Source organism: Cornus florida, unplaced genomic scaffold (assembly GCF_030987335.1).
Source record: "Cornus florida cultivar Cherokee Brave unplaced genomic scaffold, ASM3098733v1 CherokeeBrave_3.0.0_Hap2_Chr09, whole genome shotgun sequence".
NCBI lineage: Eukaryota > Viridiplantae > Streptophyta > Magnoliopsida > Cornales > Cornaceae > Cornus > Cornus florida.
In genome coordinates, this window is record NW_026775579.1 from 80341855 (window position 1) to 80364996 (window position 23142).

At 36.0% G+C, this 23142-nt stretch overlaps 3 protein-coding genes across 4 annotated transcripts; 1 reads left to right on the top strand and 2 right to left on the bottom strand.

Moving 5' to 3' along the window:
* Positions 1–1245: 1245 nt before the first annotated feature.
* LOC132273374 (oxysterol-binding protein-related protein 1C) lies at positions 1246–3189 on the bottom strand. The gene is made up of 2 exons (XM_059774336.1): positions 2415–3189; positions 1246–1900 (listed from the first exon to the last, which is right to left on the bottom strand). Exons 1-2 carry the CDS (start codon positions 2889–2891, stop codon positions 1430–1432), a joined length of 948 nt encoding a protein of 315 aa, XP_059630319.1. The 5' UTR covers positions 2892–3189; the 3' UTR covers positions 1246–1429.
* Positions 3190–5656: 2467 nt separating this feature from the next.
* On the top strand, positions 5657–6187 carry LOC132274582 (major strawberry allergen Fra a 1.06-like). Its single transcript, XM_059775896.1, has 2 exons — positions 5657–5837; positions 5876–6187. The coding sequence occupies exons 1-2, from the start codon at positions 5657–5659 to the stop codon at positions 6175–6177; spliced, it is 483 nt and encodes a 160-aa protein (XP_059631879.1). The 3' UTR covers positions 6178–6187.
* A 140-nt stretch (positions 6188–6327) lies between these two features.
* Positions 6328–23134, bottom strand: LOC132274580 (biotin--protein ligase 2-like). Of its 2 annotated transcripts, XM_059775895.1 has the most exons (10): positions 22797–23129; positions 22424–22691; positions 22288–22349; positions 22043–22191; positions 19945–20065; positions 19557–19712; positions 18715–18760; positions 16723–16789; positions 16122–16198; positions 6328–6583 (listed from the first exon to the last, which is right to left on the bottom strand). In XM_059775895.1, the coding sequence occupies exons 1-10, from the start codon at positions 23002–23004 to the stop codon at positions 6541–6543; spliced, it is 1197 nt and encodes a 398-aa protein (XP_059631878.1). In that variant the 5' UTR covers positions 23005–23129; the 3' UTR covers positions 6328–6540. The 2 variants fall into 2 exon arrangements, 1 of the variants encoding a protein (XP_059631878.1); XR_009470475.1 differs by lacking the exons at positions 6328–6583; positions 16122–16198 and adding an exon at positions 17144–17445 and having other exon boundaries at positions 16722–16789; positions 22797–23134.
* Between the last annotated feature and the right edge of the window lie 8 nt (positions 23135–23142).

Consider the following 23142-nt stretch of genomic DNA (forward strand, 5'->3'; position numbering starts at 1 on the left):
AAACACCAACACTACAAACCAGATGGCAAAAAAAATCTTCCAACTTATCAATTAGCAGTTATTTCAAGTACCAAAAAATAGAGTAGAAGAATACCCAAAATTGGCAAAATAAAACATTAGTTTACGAGACAACAGGTTTCATCCGCTCAGAAAATCACAAGTAAAGCACCGGCCCTTGTATCCAAAAGTAGTACATATATGTAAAGGAGGGGACTTTAAGCCCCACATGACTGTTTTTACATTTATGAAACGTTGTACAGATATTCCTCTAAGTAGCAAAAAGATAAAAAAAAAGTATAATTTAAATTCTTGCAAAATAAAGAAAATGTTTCACTCAATAGTCACTCATATCTTCCTACTAAATGATGTCAACATTTTCTGCCCAGAAACTAGTCATACAACATGCTCAAATAATCTATGTCTGCCAAATGTTTTGCTACAACCAAAATTTTTTAAATTATAGACTTGTGCAGAAATAACTTATCAAATGGCCCAAAATCATCCATTCATGTCGATATTGTTCCTATCAAATCTCTACCTAGATTCCCTTCAGAGGTAAATCTGTACCAGTAAGAAGATGAAAAACATAGAGATATTTGTTAATAATCAGTCATTAACTATATTCTTCTGATATGGGTGTAAGATGAGAATGGGGGACTTTATCTTCAATAGCGTTGTTTAAATTCATAACTTTTGCAATTATTGAACAGATCCATACATCTGGAAAGCTACTAACAGGACTTGAATAATGTTTAAAGATGTTCATCCCACCATACACTTCACCATCTTAAACCAAACAATTTGAACACTGATAATCTCTCAACTCAGAAAACTAATCATAAAATAATAGAACCGTGTTGGTCCACAGAAATGCTAATTCAGAATTCATACATGCATATACCCTACTAATAATCTGGTTCTTAGGAGTAAATCTGAGAGGGACTCTTCTATACACAGAACTAAGCTTTTTCAGCATTTCATTTGTCCTGAAATACAAGCGCTTGCAAGCCTTGGATTAACCTTATTCCAATAGAATTCATTAGAACAAGTGACAGTCTAGAGGAACTCCTGGCTCATCTACGCCATGAAATAACCGCAGATGTAAAGCTAATGTTTCAAGTAAACTTACACATTTGACCAAAAAAGGGGGGAAGGGGCATATAATATCATCCTATGACCTGACCTCACAATTTCTCTTGAAAAAATAACAAAGTGATACTAATTAAAGAACACTCAAATCAAACATACACCAATTGACATTCATCTTGCTTCATTGAATTACTTATCAAAATTACAATGAGAGAATACACATGTCAAAACCCATCTGGTCATTTGTACAAAAGAATTGGACAAAAAATTATAAAAATTTACATTATTACAAACTAAAATAAAGGAGCAGAGAAATCACAATTCCCCACCCGTGGAGTAGTTAGTTTTTGGGAGACTGGAAAGCACTAGATTGTGCAGAGTACCTCCCTGAAGGAAGTGAAGAAGATTCCCAAATCCTATTAGCATGATGTTTTCTCATAGTCATTACGTGTACCTCTAACTGTTGCAGCATGTCAATGAGGCGCCAATTCTTCTGCTTAAGCAGCATCAGCTGTTTCTGCAATTCAACAAACTCACTCGTCATGATCTGCTCACACTCATCGATCACGGCCTCACTAACACCCTCTTCCAACAACCGCAGCCTCAACGTTTCTGTTGACACACCAACTTTGTCCAAAGGAGCCATTAATTCACTGTTGGACATCCTGGGAAACATTTCTTTCACAGACTGCAACGCCTGCATCCAAGCCTGTCGATCTTCTTGCGTCTCAGCCCTCAAATGCAGCATCTTAGTACCTGTAAAAACTGTAAACCTCTTGCTGTCCCATTTGCTCTCACAGATTGATGAAACCTACAAAATACAAATCATTTACACTTGGTAAAAAGACAACTTGATATGAATTATGTCCCGACTTCATACTAAATCAAACTATGATAGGCACACAGAAAGCATATATATTTTATATATATGTCACTTATAATTACCCATGAAAAAATTAATATAATGTCCTTATTAGGATATCCTAATAGAAATTTGGACAAATTCAAAGCAGGGGTAAAAACTGTATCTTTCTAATATACACAGAACAAGAAGATTCCATCAAGCATGAATTGACTCAATCTAGTATCTATAGTCAATAAGGCAGTGAAATTTTTTCCATAAAACAGCAAAAGAGCTAAACTGAAAAATGCAATAGAAACAGGAAAAATATTCCTCTTGTTTTCATATATATAGATATTCTGCTGATTAATCAAAATAAAAAATGCAATAGAAACAGGCAAAATGTCCTCATCAATAGGTGTATAGATGTTATGACGAATTAGAATGAAAAATGCTATTTACAAATTAGAATTTCAATGTGAACCTTGAGATGAACTTCGCCAATGGGATTGAACAGAAGCTGAGAGCTACAGCTACCACCCTTGTGAAGAGAGATTCGCCGGAGCGACATTTCTCCGATGAGTCTCAACCCTTTCTGAGTCACTTGACTCACCACAATCTTATTCGGTCCATGGATCTTGTAATACGACAGAACACCATCCTGCAACACGAACCATCTAGGTCGCCAACCTTTACCGTAATTCACCCACTTATAAAGAATACCAGAAACCCTAACATTTGCTCTATCTACATCAATACTCCTCGACTTCCCTTGTTCCTCACACAACAATTGCGATACCTCGCGAATCGACGGCAGCCGAGACACCGAATCCGCGGCCGAACTTCTCTGACTCGATCGACCGTTGTTGCTGTTGCTGCTTTGATTGTGGAATTGTTTGTTGGCGTGATTCGCTATGTCAGATCTAACGCCGCCGTTGGCGGCGGAAGTCTCCGTATGCATGACTAGTGGTTCCGGCGAATTAGACGGGGACGATTGAATCGCGAGATTGGAGGTTGAAAAGAGGAGGCCGCTGTGGTGGTTTTTCGGTATGACCGATGGAGAAGTTTCATTCTCTGGAGGGAGAAAAAGTGAAGATGATTGAAAATGGAAAATGCTAGGTTTGAAATTATATAGGAGGGAACGGTTATATACTGATAATTATAGATATCAATATGTGTAAGAGTGATAGAGGAGGAACTACGAGAAGTTCGCTCGAACACGTAATTGCCGAATTGGTGGTTTCGCCGGAAGGGAAAGAATCCGGTGACCCATGCACAGGTGGCTGACGTACACAATTTAATAAAAATTACAGTACAAGGATTAAAACTTAAGTTACACAATTTAATAAAAATTACATGTCTTAACATTCTTCCACGTCATTTTTCAACTCTCATGGAACGTGACCAAATTTGAGAACGGAGCGTAAAAATGACAACATTAAGTCACAAAGAGCGACATTGGAAACAAAAACACGCATTTATTGTGTGACTTAATTTGCACTCTCGTGATCTTCTGTTTTTGGTTACTTAAATATTTACTAAAACCCAAGCATATTTTTGCAATGTAGAGTAACATAGTGTGCAATTAAATAGAAAATACAATACAAAACAACAATGGCAAAGCCAGCTAATTAGATATTCTTACAGTAATAACTTTTCTGCATTATGTACTAGAAACTAAACCTTTTTCACGGTCTAAAAAAAAATTCATCTAACATTTAATTTAATTTAAAGACCACATAAATTAGCAATCATACACGCCAATTGTGTGTGATTTTCTTGTGAAAAAAAAGGAAAAAAATTAGCATCATGCACCAGTCAATATAACTCGTTTCTTTCCCTTCTATTGGGACGGATTTGATATTATCTTAATAGGGTGCGAGATGGGATTAAAAAGAGAGTTTAAAATCGTAAAACTCCGAACTTATCTTGATTTAATAAAATAATATATAAATAAATAATCTTTTATTAGCTACAATATTTTTTCCTTCAATTTTTAAGATAATTTAAAATTTTAAAAACATTTTTGTTATCACAATTGTTAAATATTTAACAATACTAGTTCATAATTTTTTTCTACAAAATTTATCTTAAATTTGTTTAAAATTGAATTTATTAAAACGGAATAGAAACATATGATTCATGTAATTGATCTTAAGTAATTGAAAAAAATGTTTAATTGTTGTTGTTCAAACTTTTTTTTTTTTTTTTGTTAAAAAAATATGTATACCAAACGCTAACTCGCCTGGACTCCGATGCAAGATCACACGAAACGAAATAAAAAGAATATAATTTATATATATATATATATATATATATATATATATATATATATATTTTTTGTAAAGGGATAGTCCGCCCCCGAATCAAGTATTATCTCAGAATTTCTTAGGCATCCTATGGAAAATGACTTCATCAAACTGCCGAATGAGGCCTATTCTTCTTCTTCTTCTTTTTCTCTGTTTTTGAATATATATATATATATATATCATGTGTTGGCAAATTACCTTTTTTTCCCCTAAAAGATAACGGAGAATTGTGCATCTATTCAATATTTTAAGGTGATATTCTTTGCAGAACTAAAGAGTGCATTTCAAAATATGATTGATTCCCTTTCTTGTAATGTATAGTGGCTTGCTCTGAGTGATGACATGAGAAGGGTTGTAAAACTTGACGTGGGGTTCATATATTAAATGTTTTGCACCAAATATATGAGTTATGTATGTTAGAAGAAGAGAAATGTATAATTTGTGCCTGTGTAGGCGTGGATTATGAACAAGAGATGGAGGAAAAGAATAGTAAAATGGGAGTGAAAATTTGTCTATAAATATGTATGAACTGTGTTGAGTTCAATACACCGAAACAAGAAGAAATAATAGAAAGCTCATTTCTCTCTTCGTTCTTTCTCATCTCCTTCGTTTTATATTTCTTGCACTATATTTGCTCTATATTTATAAATAAATAAATAAAAGAATATACATAAATATGTATGAATTGTGTTGAGTTCAATACACCGAAACAAGAAGAAATAATAGAAAGCTCATTTCTCTCTTCGTTCCTTCTCATCTCTTCCGTTTTATATTTCTTGCACTATATTTGCTCTATATTTATAAATAAATAAAAGAATATATATGCTCTATATTTATAAATAAAAGAATATATATGCTCTATATTTATATATATATATTCTTTTATTTATTTATTTATAAATATAGAGCATATATAGTGCAAGAAATATAAAACGGAGGAGACGAGAAGGAACGAAGAGAAAAATGAGCTTTATATATATATATATATATTCTATTATTTATTTATTTATAAATATAGAGCAAATATAGTGCAAGAAATATAAAACGGAAGAGATGAGAAGGAACGAAGAGAGAAATGAGCTTTATATATATATATATTCTTTTATTTATTTATTTATAAATATAGAGCAAATATAGTGCAAGAAATATAAAACGGAGGAGATGAGAAGGAACGAAGAGAGAAATGAGCTTTATATATATATATATATATATATATATATATATATATATGGCTACTAGCATTGGTAAATTGCTGAAGGCATGAACAATTAGAAACAAAGGACCCCATTCACTTACTAGCTCTATAAATACCACCCTCTCACCATCTCCCTCTATACAAACAAAATCCTCCAAGCAACCACAATCGTTCTTAACTGTTGCTTCCTGCTGATTATACATTTTGAAAATTCTCAAGCCAATGGGTGTCACCACAATTTCTGAGGAATATACTTACACAATTCCTACAGCAAGATTGTTCAAGGCATCGATCCTCGACTCTCACAACCTGATCCCAAAACTCATGCCACAGGCTATCAAAGGCATTGAGATTCAAGGCAATGGAGGGGCTGGCAGCATCAAACAGATCAACTTTGCTGCAGGCTAGTTTGCTTACTCACACACACACATTCTAATGCAGGTAGCACGTTGAATCAATTGAAGTACCGAATTGATGAGCTCAATGAAGAGACATTCACTTACAACTATACTCTAATTGAAGGTGATGCCTTGATGGACAAGCAGATTGAATCGATTTCTTATGTGGTTAAGTTTGAGCCCTCTCTCAATGGTGGAACTGTCTCTAAGATGACAAGCAAGTATTACACCGAAGGCGATGTTGAGCTCGCAGAAGAGGGCATTAAGGCTGGCAAGGAGAAGGCCATGGGAATGTACAAGGCTGCTGAATCCTACCTCCTGCAAAACCCTAATGCCTATGCTTAATTTTCTTGAGTCTATGTAGTGCTGCTTTTTAACTTTTTATTGCTTTTGGTAAAATAAGAAACCCACCCATGCTTATGCTCATGAGTGGACAATAAATTTCCTGTGTCATGAGAAAACCTAGTCTAAATAAATAATTGGGTACTTGCTCTATTATTTAAGCTGGATGGAATAAGTTCTCTTTACCAATAAATGCATCAATTTTAATCAGGCATTCGAGTCAAAGAAACTTGGGTTTTATTCTTACCAAAATTCATTTATGGCAACTATAATTATCCAAAAAAGATTTAATAAAAGATACACATTCTCTTGCTACGAACAGGTGAAACGTGGTTGAATGCAACGGACGATGCCGAGGAGTCTTCTTCAGGCCAGTTTTCTTCTGACTAGTCCTTTGAAGAAGTCAAAACTGTTGCCAAAGGTTAAATAAAACCGTATCATTACCATATAAAAACCTTGGTCAGAAAATACAGTAATATATTCCCAGGAAGGAAAAAAAAGAAAAGACACATTTCTTTAATGCTTTGAAGGTAAAAGTACAAGAAACAAAATGTATTTCTAATATGTCATGATAAGTAACAGCCTTTCTTTTAGAATATTATTTAGTTCCCTACGAAGATAAGAAAATCTACGAGAAAAATTGCACGACAGAGGGAGACATAATATATATGCATGAGATCACATCAATACATACACTTTCATCATCGTCGTCGTCATCCTTGCATTTATCCAATATGAATGTGGTAGCTCAACAAGTCATTTCCACTATTATATTTAACTTCATTGTTAGTTTTGGTTGGCATCTCAGTCTCTTACATTCTTGTAATGTTCCCAAATTGTTCCATTTTCCGATTTTTGGATTTTTTTGTTTTTGTAAGGGCATTTTCGTCTTTTGCCTTTTTCGTACCGGACACTGTGGAGTGTACCGGGTGTGTCAGTGAGTTGATTGAGACATTTCATTGAGTCCAGAACTCTTTGAAATAAAAAAGTGAACATTTTTACATTTTTCAGTTTTTCGAGCTGGACGGTCCCGTGTGGGACCCGTTACTGGAATTGTTGCATATGGGGATTTTATTTGGATCCATTAGCATCACATGCATTTTATTTAATGTGTTATATAAGGTTGTGAAATTGTTAAATGTGTATATATATACATGTGGTGTAAAATAAAAACAAAAGAAAAAGGAAAAATAAAAGAAAATTGGTGGGACCCACAGCCCCTTTTTAAGTGGTCATGAGACCACATCTTGGTTTCCATATTTTTCTTCTTTTCTTCCCCTCTTGGTCTCTCTCTGCCCCCTCATTCTAGACTTCTCTTTTTTCTTTTGGCTTCCAATCTTCAATTCTTGATTACTCCTTCCATACTTGTATTTTTGGGTGCCGTTTGCGACAAAACAGAGAGCGCAGCGAGATCTACAAGCGGGTGTAAGCAATTTCAGCATTTGTGCATCCTAGGATTTCGAGTTTTGAGACCCATTTTGAGAGTTTTTCTACAATTTGAGGTAGGGATGTTCTAATACATAAATTCTTGTGCTTTTGTGAGTTTTCTTGTTTAATTTGATGTTAAGCATGCTCAATTTGTATAATCTCTTGCAAAACTAGTTTAAATGTCGGTTATGGAACACATGACTACTTATTACTTGTTGTGTAGTGATTATATATACTTATGTGAAGTTAATTTTGTGTTTTAAATGTTTACCATGTTAAATTGATGTTGATTGAAAGCATGAGTTATGTGTTTTGAAAAAAAATAAAATATGTTGGATAGTATGTGTGAAAATTTTATTATTGAATTGATGATTTGAGACATGGAGCATTCTTACATCCATTGGGAAGAGAAATGGGAAAAGTGTTTTCAAAACAAAGGAAATTAAATTTTAGGAAAATGTTTTCTAAAAGCGTTGCCAAAACCCGGACGCCTAAGAGGCGCCTAGTGGTCCATGGTATTAGTGTGATCTAGAGGGGGGATTAGAGAGAGACTCTAGTGTGGTTGAGCTACCTAGACGACGCCATGGAGGTGCCATGTGGTTGGGGAAAAACTAGCCAACCCCTCCCTCGTGACGCGTTGGAGGTGCCTTGGGTCGGATTACACTAACGGTTTGAATGTTGAAACGGAAATGTTTCGGAAATGTGAAGCGACATGAGCATGGCATTGCACTTCATTGGCATACATGGCGTGATTGTGACTTGGATGGTATATGTGTTTATATTGGATGTTGTGGTTATGATATACATTTCCGGTATAGTACGATCCCGTTTTCTTGTTTTCTATTCTATACGTGGATTCACGGGGTCATAAAAAGTGTGTCTTAGACACTTCCTACTGAGCCTATACTCACCCTTATATTATTAACATTTTTCAGGACACGGAAGGGAAGTGGCGGACGACGATCCACCACAAGTTTAGACGAGATTGGACACCTGTTTTATTTTTGCTATATTTTGTAATAGAACTCTAATATTTTGTAAATGTAATCATTTTGGGAATGTGATGTAATAATTGCATTGTGCGTTGGGACAAGATAGGTTAGTTTTAAGGCCTAGTGAGGCCATTGCATTTTTATGTATTTCAACAGGTTGTAGACAGACTTTTTGTGCGGAGGTCATGCCGAAATTTTATATATTTTATTATTATTATTTTGGTATCTTTTTGGGTCGTTACAAATTTGGTATCAGAGCAATGGTTTGAATACCATTAGGACGACCGGTAGACGTCTACTTGGGATTGCATGGGGAAGTTGAATTGCATGATTATGTGCTACGTGTTAAAGTGTTTAAATGTTTGAGAGACATGCCTACTTGTTTACTTGCTTACCTGTTTATTTGCTTACGTGATCACATGCTTATATTTTTACAATATTGAGGGCATGCCTAATTGCTAAATGCTTACGTGTTTAAATGCTAAAATTTGTGTTACATGGCCATGTACGAGGAATAGTTAGATGATCTAACCGTGTAAATGAAATGTGAAAGAAAAAAAAAGCATGTTGATTGTGTATGAGTATGGTGACGAGAAGTGGTAGGCACGGTGTGTGCAGTTTTAATTTAAATGCTAATGTGACAAGTAATGAGCATGGTATATGTCAACGTTTTTCGTGTAGTATTATGGGTTTCATTCATTTTGTATATGTATATGGCTTTATTCTTATGTGGTTATACGGTTAAGCATTGGGATGGTTGCTAGTACGATGGAGTACTTGTCACGACATTGAGAGTCGTGTAAGTTTTAACTTGAGTAGACGAGGAGCTCGGTTGCTCTAGGGTTGTTTGGGTGCCGGTTCTTGTCGAACTAATAGCGTGGGCTTCTGGCTCGTGGATTGAGCTATTTGGCATATAGTCATCCTGATCTTCTTAGATGCATTTTGTGCGGTGCTTAGAGCACGACTTTATGACAGATTCATATTTCATGGCAAGGTGCCCTTGTTGTGTGTGAGTTTCATGCATTAGTGTATGGGTTTTTGTGACCGTGGAGGTCAAGTGTGTGAGATGGAGTTTTTGTGGGAGAACGGTATAACCTTAGGGGGGTTAGTGTTCGTGATTTGGGTCGCGGTTTGGTACGGAGGTTCTTTTCGGACCGGTCGTGATAGGTGTAACAGAGGTTGTTTGAGTCAGGAATGCGGTATATGGGTTGTAAGTGTGTATTGCGGGTGCTCTGGTATGGTCTAAAGAACCGTGTTGGTTAAGGTGGTTGAGGGGACTTGTTGGACTCAGTAGGTTTGGTGCGACGTAAGCATTGACTGGAGTCATGCCAGTATTGGGTGATTGACGGTTTGATGTGATTCAGTTCGTGGGTAGTAAGAGTATGTTTTAGAGACTGGTTTGTTGAGGGGTGATTCCCGTTTTGGAGGGTTACAAGAGTGTGCCAAGAGCAATTGACTCTCGGTGAGTTGATTGCATGGCTCGGTCGATAAGCGAAGTTTTAGGTTGGTATGGCTGTCTAGAGAGTCTTGAGGTGGTGTATAGTGATTAGTCTTAGTTGTGTAGAGTAGGATTGTACTATAAGGCAGGTTATATAAAGCCATTGAAGTGCTCAGTTGTTATGGATGGAATGATTGATGGTAAGTACTGTGTTACTAAATGGACTAGGTATTGAAACTGAAAGCTGTGGACTGGAGTTGGATTTTATGTTATGTCTGAGATATCAGGAGATTGTGTTTAGTGTTTGAGGATCCGAAAAGGTAAACTGATGATAAGAACGATTAGGACGAGGTTGATTTTGTGAGTTTAGTTGTTAGCCCCATTTGACTTTTGTTGGGGCCAAGGGTGTTCTGAGGAACGATGAAGAGAGGAGGTAATGGTGTTGAACCTAGATTATGAAGTTCTCTTGTTTAGGCATGTTAATTGTCTTAGGATGAATTGTTTAAGTAGTCGGTTAAGCGTTTGTAATTGATTGACTCGTTGATGATTTTAAGGAGACAAATGGGTGTGGAGCATTCTAAGATTTGTGCTCATTTTGTTTTGAGGATTTGTTGGCATGGCACTGCCTCATGGATGTTCTTTTCTAGTGATAAATAGTGGTCGTTGTGGGAAGTATTGAGCGTAATGGTCATTTTCTTGTTACAATGGTGTTGTCTTAAGGACGTTTGAGGAAGAATCACTTGGTGGTGACGGTGAGATGAGAGGTCCGAGTTAACTTTTGGTAAGAATGTTAGTAAAGGTGTTATGGAGTGATAATTAGTGCTGATGAGCGGAACAATTTGAGGCATGATCCGAATGTGGTTTAGGATTGTAAGTGTTGTTGTATGTTGTCAGGTAAGTGATGGAATTATGCGCCAATTGAGGCAATTGTGGTCAGCTTAGTCTTTAGAACTAGAGAGGGGTATTGCCATGTAGGCATCTTTTTCTTTTAAAGAATCAGTGGGTTGCTGAGACTAAGGTCATGGGTCTTGTGCGCACGGTGATTGAGGTAGCGTCACCTAGGTAGGTAGAGATGAAGCGGATGGTAAAGTGTCGTTTTATGGCGTAGAGGTTGTCGGTTGGGAGTGAATGATTCTAGGTAGAACGGGACGCGGTGTCCGAAGGGTTATGATTGTTTCTAGTGTTGGTGTGCCGTGCTCCTCCCTGATTAGTTTTGGTTAGCAGGAGTATCGCGGTGTGTTGTATGCGAGGTTTCTATGTTGATAGTGTGTGACGGTCCATTGGTGGCAAGGACACCTGGAATCGGTAGTCCCATATGTGTTTCCAGTTGGTTTTTCTCCTTGAGTGTAGGAAACTCATTCCATCTCAGATGAGATTGGGTGTCCACGGTTGGACAATTGGTGAATAGCATGTGATAGGGTGTCGGGTGCATTCGGGTACGAGTTTTCAGTCTTTTGTGAGAGTGGAGTTTGTTATCCTTTCCGTTGTTCTAGTCCTGGTGAGAACATCGTTTGTCATGAGTCTTGTTCTCCGTTTAGGAGTTATGCACGTCTGTGGGTGGACGAACCTGTGTGAGGTTTGTTAAGTTGTTAGAGTTCACCGGTAAGGTTTGGTTGTATAGGTCGACTCACTTCCACGGGGGGAGGTGGAGTCTTGGGTTTTGTAGTGCTTGTTCTGAGAATGGTTTTGACTGGTGGAATGTGAGGCACGGATTGCCGAATAGGGATTTTGTTTCTGGTGTAAGGTGCTATTGGAGATGGCTAGGGATGTGTCGTGAATCACAAGCTTGAGGATGATTAAGTGATGTGATGCGAGTCATGTACTCGAGTGTCTTTTTTGATGTCTGATTTGAGCAGTGTCTTGTGGACAAGTGTTGGTATTGTGTGAGTGCGAAGCGGCTAGAAAGTAATTGTGTGATTTCATTGAGGAATAATAGGGACGATTGACATTGGTTTTGAGGTTTCAGACATAAGATGGTCGTATTGTGCGTTTTGAAGAAATAAGAATCGAATCAAATGATGTTATGATGTTGACTACTTGTTGTAGGTAATATGAGGTGACTGATAAACTTTTAGGTTGATTGATGATTGTGATATTGGCGCTGTGTTACTTTAGCTTGTTATGATTGAGGCATGATTAGGGTTTTTAGAACTGGTATGTAACTGTATAGTTGTTGAGGTTATGTAAAGCGACGGATTGATTAGAGAGTGGATCTCGCGGTTGCTTTGAGAACTATGTTGGGTTGTGTTTGAGGTTTAGACCTGAGGACAGGAACGACGTCTGTGTTGAGATCGGATCGATGATGAGAATGGCCTGGCCAACCATTTCTCCTAAGTCAGTTTATCTTTAGCACGATGTCGGGTCAAAGGTCCATGATTGTTTTAGTTTGTCAGAAACAGTGAGAGCACGGAATTGCGGATTGTGTCGGTGTGACAGTGTGGATTCAGGTGGTTGTCACGAGTAACGAGGTATGTTACGTAGGATCAAGTATCCGATAAAAGGTTTGTGGTACGATCATTGATTATTGAAGATCTTGTTTTGAGAATTTGTGTCCTGGGTACAGGATAGTGCGCTTTACTGATTTGGTGATAAATGTTTATGCAATTGTTGAGAGAATTGTTGTTTGGTCATCTTGAGGTTGATAAGTATAGTGATCGTCGTATAGCGCAATTGGTAGTCGTTGGTGCGATTATGTGATGGTGTAGTTCTGTGTTGGATAGCGAGTACTTAGTTTGACAGAGATGTATAGAATTGGGATTTAGGGTGTCCTTTGAATGATGAGTTATGGTTGGATGTTGTCTTAATTGGTGGCTTGGTGACCGTTTTTCTTTCGGGCTTTGGAGCCTTTTGTCAGGCGTATGGTTTAGTTGGTCTTGTGTTATGATGAAGTGAGAGATGGGTAACCGCATTGGGTTTCTGTGGCAATGGTGCGTGGTTGCCTGGTGACGTCTGGTGTCAAAGGCAATAATAATGAGTTCATGGTATCGGGGTTTTATGAGGTTTTCTCGGGAAAGTGTGTGGTTGTGGGCCTTCTTCTTAAGGAGGGTAGATTTCGAGGACGAAATCTCTTTAAGGTGGGTAGATTGTAATGTTTCCAAATTTTTCCATTTTCCGATTTCTGGAATTTTCTGTTTTTGCAAGGGCATTTTCTTCTTTTGCCGTTTTTCGTACCGGACACTGTGGAGTGTGCCGGGTGTGTCGATGAGTTGATTAGGACATTTCATTGAGTCCAAAACTCTTTGAAATGCAAAGGTAATCATTTTTGCATTTTTCAGTTTTTCGGGCCGGACGGTCCCGTGTGGGACCTGTTACCGGAATTGTTGCATATGGGGATTTTATTTGGGTCCATTAGCATCACATGCATTTTATTTAATGTATTATATAAGGTTGTGAAATTGTTAAATGTGTGTATATATATATGTGTGGTGTAAAATGAAAACAAAAGAAAAAAGAAAAATAAAAGAAAATTGGTGGGACCCACCGCCCCTTTTTAAGTGGTTATGAGACCACATCTTGGTCTCCATTTTTTTCTTCTTTTCTTCCCCTCCCATTGGTCTCTCTCTGCCCCCTCATTCTAGACTTTTCTTTTCTCTTTTGGCTTCCAATCTTCAATTCTTAATTACTCCTTCAATACTCGATATTTTTTGGTGTCGTTTGCGGCAAAATGGAGAGCGTGGCGAGATCCACAAGCGGGTGTAAGTAATTTCAACATTTGTGCATCCTAGGATTTTGAGTTTTGAGACCCATTTTGAGGGTTTTTCTACAATTTGAGGTAGGGGTGTTCTAATACATAAATTCTTGTGCTTTTGTGAGTTTTCTTGTTTAATTTGATGTTAAGCATGCTCAATTTGTATAATCTCTTGCAAAACTAGTTTAAATGTCAGTTATGGAACACAAGACTACTTGTTACTTGTGTAGTGATTATATATACTTATGTGAAGTTAAATTTGTGTTTTAAATGCTTACCAAGTTAAATTGATGTTGATTGAAAGCATGAGTTATGTGTTTTGAAAAAAAAATAAAATAAAATATATTGGATAGTATGTGCGAAAATTTTATTGTTGAATTGATGATTTGAGACATGGAGCATTCTTGCATTCATTGGGAAGAGAAATGGGAAAAGTGTTTTCAAAATAAAGGAAATTAAATTTTGGGAAAATGTTTTCTAAAGGAGTTTGCGAAAACCCGGACGCCTAGGAGGCCCCTAGTGGTCCGTGGTGTTTGTGTGATCTAGAGGGAGTTAGAGAGAGACTCTAGTGTGGTTGAGCTACCCAAACGACGCCATGGAGGTGCCATGTGGTCAGGGAAAAACTAGTCAACCCCTCCCTTGTCACGTCTTGGAGGTGTCTTGGGTCGGATTACACTAACGGTTTGGATGTTGAAATGGAAATGTTTAGGAAATGGGGAACGACATGAGCATGGCATTGCACTTCATTGGCATACATGGCGTGATTGTGACTTGGACGGTATATGTGTTTATATTGGATGTTGTGGTTATGGTATACATTCTCGATATAGTATGATCCCGTTCTCTTGTTTTCTATTCTATACGTGGATTCACGGGGTCATAAGAAGTGTGTCTTAGACACTTCCTATTGACCTTATGCTCACCCCTTTAGTATTAACATTTTTCAGGACACGGAAGGGAAGTGACGGATGACGATCCACCACAAATTTAGACAAGATTAGAGACCTATTTTATTTTTGCTATATTTTGTAATAGAACTCTAATATTTTGTAAATGTAATCATTTTGGGAATGTGATGTAATAATTGTATTGTGCGTTGGGATAGGATAAGTTAGTTTTAAGGCCTAGTGAGGCCATTGCATTTTTATGTATTTCAACAGGTTGTAGAGGGACTTTTTTTGCGGAGGTCATGCCGAAATTTTATATATTTTATTATTATTATTTTGGTATCTTTTTGGGTCGTTACAATTTTGACTTCTATACAAACTACATACATAGGTCTGCATTGTATATTTTCATACCACCTTAAGTCCCCCTTTCTTTAATTTTATCGGTAACAAGTGTCACTCCTAATTTCTCCCTTGTTAGTAATTTTAATCTTCTGGTCATTCCTACAATTCATCTTAACATTTTCACTTCATTTACATGAATGTGTTCTCGTTTCATTTTTAATGCCGTGCTTTGTATAGTTATATTAGAGGCTGGAAGTTCAAACTTGCTGACACAACTTAAGGTTTACTTCCCATAGAAGTTCTAATTTCTCCAGTTTTTTTGAATCACCAAAAAATATATTAATCATATACACATCACTAATTGTAAAGACATTAATTTGATCTTCTCCCTTGTTCAGCCTATTCTACCTGTCTGTCTGTGGATTATTGGGACCCAAAATATGCAAACTAATAAACTTTTCCTTTTGGTTTAGATCAAACTATCATTCACTGAATCTATCTTCACATCTCAATAGATTATGCTTTCAAGCGGCAATATACATACATACATATATATACACTCATGTGTGCGTGTGTCCTAGATTATTCGATGGAATTGGGATAGTGATACTTTTAGGATTATTTCCAATCTTCTTATTTTTAAGGATTAAATTATATTTAGTAGTAATTATCTTTGGATTTGTGTAAACATAAGGCCTTCGAGTAATGGGTAGATCAGAAGCTTCCTTTGTTCTCTTCTCCTCTACTCCTCTTTTTTCCTTTCTCTTTTCTTTTTCTTTCTTTCCCTCCTGCATCATTTTCAATATGATATACATTGTGTTGCTCAAACCTTTTGCAATAAACATTATATTTAATGTAGTACTTGAGGCAAATCTTGAGCATTTTATTTGCTTAAATTTTAGTTTGTTTTCTTAATTATAGCTACATCACTTTCTCATTCACATTGACTTCATCACTAGCATCACTACTATTGCATCATAAAAATGCATAAATAGAGACAGTATTAATCTAATTTGCTGGAACTATGCCATGCTTTATGTGATGCAAATTGGCTATTGCTATAAGCATAAAGTTGGGACATGGAAGTGGGGTCATACGGTAACCAGAACCCACATGGATAATAGCCACTCATATATCTAATCTGAAAACACCATTCAAAAATGAGATACCTATTGCCATCTGGGTGAAGCTCGCACATTTGGCCATCATCACCAATAGCTAATAAATATCCTGAAGATGTTAAACCCTGCATCAAAAAAATTTAGATATCTCATTGTCCATTTTCTTAGAATCCGTTAAATTCACAAGCAACAATACAAATATTCAGTAAAAATATGCTTTGTCAATATTTTATTTTATTTTTTATAAAGTCCTGGTGCACGGAGAACCTCAAAGTCCCAAATATTTGACAAGAATACCAGCTCAAATCATGCAAACACATAGCTCATTGACTGGCTTTTCAAAATTTTATAATAGTCTGTTATCTCCTCCTTACTCTAGAAAAATATATGATACTCGTCATGCAAGACGAATAGGTCAAACTTTTCTGTCACAATAAATTATAAATCACAAATCAAAATAAGAAAGTGAAGATTTAACTGACCAGAGAACCAAGACATCACAAGTTTTTTATTACTGGGAAAAAAGGCATCACAAGTTTGGATCAGTTCACTAGTCCTTCCAAAATTCCAAAACATACGGTGCAAATACGTGTTTTTATGCCTAATTTATCCATACAGAACCATCACAAGTTTAGGAAATCTGTCTCACCTGAACAGTAACTACATTTTCTACCAATTGATCCTCGATCATTTCCTGTACAATAACTCTCTGCCCACTGCATCCATGAAATGGAACAGAATTGTGAACCTTCAATTTATTCATAAGAGAATATGCTATAATCACGAATCTGATAAATATATGACAATCATGTAGATTACTGGCTACAAATGTTTGAAGATTTGGAACATGACATGAGAATATAAGAAGTTGTTTCTACGTATATGTACAAATATGAGCATATGACATGCCTGTTGTTGACAGTAGAAGCATTTTAACCATTCTTATTGGCAGCACAGTGATGCTATCAATCTATAAATATTTTGAGTAATGCAAAAATACTATATATTATACTTGCAGATTGATATTCTTCCAAGCAGCAAAGTAGATACAATCATGTGGAATCCCCCACCTAAGATCTTTTAACATGAGCAGCAAATGGAATCTCAAGTGAGGTTGGCTTCACCTGCCATGCCTTTCTGCAGCAATTGCTGTTTGCAGTGTCTCCATACCTAAGACTTGCTAATTCTAAGAAGATTTTTCTAAAAAGCTCCTTTTGCATATCTTGTCAAAGGCGATGTAGAAAATGTGCTTAACTGTGAATTTTCTCACCAAAATGAGAACATAATCTTGAAAGAAACATTGTCATTAACATTATCCTCCGAGGGATGGAGGTAAACTGATTAAATTCCAACGTTGCTGGTGACTCCCTCCCTGTAACATCAGAAAGATCTCTTTTGGAAGGAATATATTTCATTTAATTGTAGACAAAAGAAGTTCATAATGAGTGTTTGACAGTGCGCCGTAAATCAATTGTTCTAGTTTTCCACTGTGGGGTGAAAATGGTCCAATTCCATAATGGAAGATCAATATTGTTTAAGTAAACAATAATTCCTAGATAATTTAGCAATACAATGTTCCTTTATTCTCCATCTTACTAACTTCAGGAGAAAGAAAACTGGATACTGGTGGATCTAGTAATATTGAGTTTGGAGTTTTAGGTGGAGAGGAGGCCGAGGAGCAGCCCATTTTAAGACCATTTTAACTTCTAGATGGCTTCTGCTTTTATATCTCTTTTGCCAAAACCTATTCAGTTGGGCCTTAAGCTAGCTGTTGAGAAACAAATTCTATAAAAAATACAGATTAGGAGCAGGCAGTCTAACCTACTTGGGAGATTTTTGGGGATCTTGCCTCATCCTTGGGGATGACAAAGGGCATCTGTTTTTGCTAAATGTAGTTCCTTTTACCTCTTTTTATAATATTTCAAGTCAGATCACCTACCAGAAACAAAAAATATATAAAAAATAAAATAAAAAATCCGGGAATAGCTGATTCACTTAAGAGTGGAATGCAAGTGGTGGTGTGTGTGAATCAATGTGCAACATTAAGGGAAAGAAAATGTACGAATTAAAGTTTCAACAGTTCTAATGAATAAATGCACTTTCCTCTGTCTATCCTATGAATTCACAGTGTTTCTCACACATTTATTAGGTACCCCTAATAAAGCAACAATTAAAGAAATCAGAAAATCAGGTAAGGCTTCTAAAGTTGCTAAAGAGACGAGGACTCTTTGCATTAAGAGAAGATTTATTCATTTTTTTCATTAAGATGTAACATTCTAGTTTTGAAACTCACCACTTCCATTTTTCATGGTTGACTGCAACGTTTGTTTTTGTACTCAACAAATTTCAAAAAATTTACATGGTGGATTAGCAAATATTTGCATTAATTCCTAATTGCAATTATACATCAGGAGATTATTACAATGGAAGAGCCTGGAGAAGACTGAAGAAAGCTTGAATTAATGCATAAATTTTTAATGAATAATATAATGGTATGGAAGGAGCAACATGAAGGGGCAGAAACTTATTTTTTTCTTTTTTAAGGGGAAAATTTTCATGCACTCATAACATGGAATTAAAGCATGCAGACATAAATATTGAGAGAGAATAATTAGGGATTACTTTTTAGCCAAGTCATTACCTATGTAACCATGTCTTGTAGTACAACTCCTCAAGTGGTTGGAACCCTGCGGAAAAAGATTTTTTTATTACATTTATTCAACAAAACTTTTCATCCAAATTGCTAAACTTTTAAATTACTTTTCTGATTGCCCCCTTGTTCCTCTAAATTCTGTTCCCATACTAAAAGAAAAATAATTTCCTAATGCAACAAAATTTTCCTCGAACATAATCTGAAGTCTCCATAGAGTTTAAGTCATATGAGCCAAACACTATGGTTAGAGTAAGAATTAGTTGCATTTCATTTCTGCAATATTATACTACGTTTACAAATAAATGAAAATTACAAATATAACCACTAAAGTATAATATTTAGAGATAATAGCACCCAAGTCATACTGAATCAAAGGTTTATGAAAGTGACTCCAAAGTAGAGAAAAAAGAACGTAGTACAAATATTGCATAGCTTACAGAAGAATAATGATTCACGGGGCTTTTTGCACTATAAGGTAATTATATCACGGTAGATAATTGCACACAATGCCAAGTCAGCCAAGCTGGGCATTGTCCTCTGATGCTAATTGCTATGGCCTATTAACCATTAAAGATACACGTGGCAATCAATAGGATCAGACAGATTGACTCTATCAATCTGTACATTGCTTAATTCTGATTTGTCATCTTAATATACTTAATGCTGCTTGGGTAAAACCATTAAAGTAAATTAAAATCCATAAAAATAAAAAGAATGAATTGCTTGTTTTAAGTGACATTCAAAAGGAAGAAAAAAAACTGGACCACTAATGTAAAAAAGATATTTTATAATTATAAAGACATTAGAATGATTATAGAACAATAGTTCACCTTCATTAAGGAAAAGACCAAAAATATTCTCAAATTTATTAAAGAAAGCTGCAAGAATATCTTCTTTCCGTAGTTGGTAAGCAACAGAAGTCAATTTCTGCAGCTCTGAGTTCAAGCATGAACTAGGTTTCTCATTATCAACATTCAAGCCTATTCCTGCAAAAACATGAAAAGATTAAAAATTCAATATGCGGCCCCCAACATTGATATGAAAATACAAATGACTATACACTAAGCAAGTGACTCTAAAAAATTAAGTAACAGCCAAAATTACCAGGGGAAAAAAAAGAGAAAAAAGACTAAGAATAAAATATTCAGCTCAACTTAAGAATGCGGAAGCATATTTATTTGAGATTTGCATGTGATATCAAAAGGAGGAGACATTTACCAGCACTGACATTAAATTTCTTTGATCTATAGATTGATGTGCACAGTATGCCTCCCACTTTAAGGCCATTTAAGTACAGATCATTTGGCCACTTTATTCTAACATCAAGATGTGGTACGCCCTGAAAAAAATTATATTACACAATAATGAAAATCACCATCTAAACTTCAATAACTATGATTAGTTGTAGAAGTCACAATATGATAATCATATATGCTTTACACAGCTCATATAAAGATTGCAACAAACAAAAAAGGGTAAATCAATTTCTATTCCACAAAAATCTGGTGGTTGATCTTAGTTCTAGCTTAATCCTTTTTTTGGTGTGAATCTATGTTACATAACTTACATGGCCACCTAGTATTGTCTGTATACGACATGAGCATGGGGCATGCACCATAAACATACAGCTTTGGAACACAGCTTCTGAATGCTGCACCGGAAACTGGCCTCTTAGTAATTGGAAAACTTTCCATATCTCAGTAAAAAATGTATTAAAGATCTTATTTTTGAAGTGCCCTTATCTGGTACAACAAGAAGAATCTCAATTCATGCCTGGCAAATAGCTTACATAAGCAGTACCTATAGATAGCTCTTGAGATATATAATGAGGGGCAATATTGTACCTTATTTTACTTCTTCAAGTAAAAATACAAATAGACACAAACAATCCTAGTCTGATCTTTTTGCTCTCACAATGCGTTTTCTTCCTCTCTCTACACACCATATCAGGTTCTTAAACATTGTACTAGAGCATTGATTTTTGGAGGTTTTGGATTCAAGTCTTACGGATATTCTTTTCCTATTTCATTTCTTTCACCCTGTTCAGTCTAATTTTTTCTGTCTATGTGCAAGATAGGATCATACATGAGGGAGGATCAACTTTATCATCCATTTTCTTTCTCCTGTATTTTTCTTCTTTCCTATTCCCTTCTTGCTCTTTTATTTCTTCTCTTTCCCAAACAACTTACAAACTCCAAGAGGAGGCTCCAAAGCCCTATAGTTGTACAGACAGTCGTACTGTATTATAAGACACCCAGTCACCAGCCATATGTGTTGATCTTTGCTGCTGTCACATGCTTACCTTCTGGGGTGCTAGTTCAGGATTTTGAAGCAACTTAAACACCAAAATTCTAACTCTCGTGCATACGAGATCAAAAAATTTCGGAAGAAGTTGATTGTTTTCTCAGAATTTGGATTGTCATTAGCTACAAAAGTTGATGTATTTGTTACTCCGGTTGACTGCTTTATACTTTGGAAGTTTCTGAACTTGGTTCCTAAGTTTTTTACTAGTATTATTTCATTTTCCTACTGACATTTATTTCCGTGTATGCTTTCCAAATCACGATGTTCTGTTTATGTGGTTGCTGGATAGTCATACATCTGTGCTGGTTTTTGGAGTATTTGAGAGAGAAAAAAAAAATAGTTTTTTCCTTTTTTATTTATCTATTTGTTTATTTATTTACTTTTGTTGTACTTAACGTTGCTTTTGGGGGACTTAATAGGCAGTTGTACACTTGGTTTCTAACAATGCCTAAGGCTACTAAAATCAAAGTTAGACCACGTTCTTCTAAGGACAGCTTGAATATACAGATTACAAGAGCAAAACTGAATTGAAACAGTTACTTGTTAAGCGCACGTTCTATGAAGGTACCCTTGGTTTCTCGAAAGAAGTTCGAGTACATTTTATCTGCATCCCCATCTATTAAAAGTGCAAGGTCCGATGAGGGGGATGAGAATTTTCTTACAATGACACGGCTGTGGAATAGTTGGAGTCATCTATTAGCTTGAATGTAATGTAATGCAATACTGTAGAAGAGATTTAGAATGCACTTTGTGATCTGCTACAAGAAGATAGTTATTATAACTATAAGCTCACTTATTTCTTATTTAGTTGCATGGCTTCTCCTACATTATAGTAATATTTCACATACAACTATAAAATTCAAATTTTCGTTTACTGTTTCATCAAGGTAGCTAATGTATCTATAAATTTTCAATCCATCATATATTGCTCAATGAAGCCTCAATGATGAAGCCGTTGTTTCAGCTTAAATAACAAGATTAATACATCATATATATGATTGTAACCACTTACGTTTTTGTCACAAACATCCTTTATAGCTTCTGTCATAGCAAGAGACACTACATACTGCACCAGAGGCACTACTCGGCCATCCTCCATTTGTATTGTAAACGAAAACAGAAGGCACCCTATCGGAGATTCCCACACATTCTTCGACCGGCCTGCAAAATCACACCTTACAAATAACTACAAAAAATTCAAATAATCCCATATTCAACTACAAAACACACTGTATTAGATCGCATATCATTTCGAACCTCGCCCTTTATATTGAACATCTGCAACACACACTGCACCAATTGGAAGCTCTGAAAAGTTGCTGCCCAACACTAAAAAAATCAATTCCTGAATTTAATTTTCATGCAAGAAAGTTCAAAACTTGTGATCACTTACTGAGAAACGATGTCATGGGTTGAAGGCAATCGCGACGACCAAATAAGGAATCGACCAAAGCGACTAGTTGAAAGAGCATTCATAAATGAATCAATCCGAAAACATTCTTTTTCAAAGGGTTTTTCAGTCTCCGAATGCAAAATAATCGAAATTTCGGCAGAGTCAGGGAGTTTCAGAGTAGCGTTGTTCTTCAAAGATTTAGCTAATTCATTCTCAGTAGATGATTTTCCACATAATACCAGACGACAAGGTGATTGACAATCCATTGCTGAACATAACAAAAGAAATCAATTTCTGTATATACATATATATACACACACACACATGTATATATATATATATAAATGAAATAAAGAAGTGAAAATGATGATACCTGATGAAGCTATTGATAGTGAGAGACTGAGAAGCCTCTTATCAGCAGACACAAGTTTTGGCAGAACGAGTAAAGGGAGAGAATTTTTTAGAGAGAGAAAGTGCAAGGAAGTTTGTAGAGAGAGAAAACGGAGGAAGCTCGCAAAGGGCATGGGCTCTGAGAAGACGACATTCATTGGACGATGAAAACTATGTGAATGATTCATCATCACAGGTGCGTTCGATTTTTCTCGTCACAGATGCAATCATCACCGTAGATTTTTAAAAAAGCCATCATCTTTGGTGGGACCGTTTGCTTTACACTGAAATCACTGCTGCTAGACAGGTATGTGATAATATTTATCACA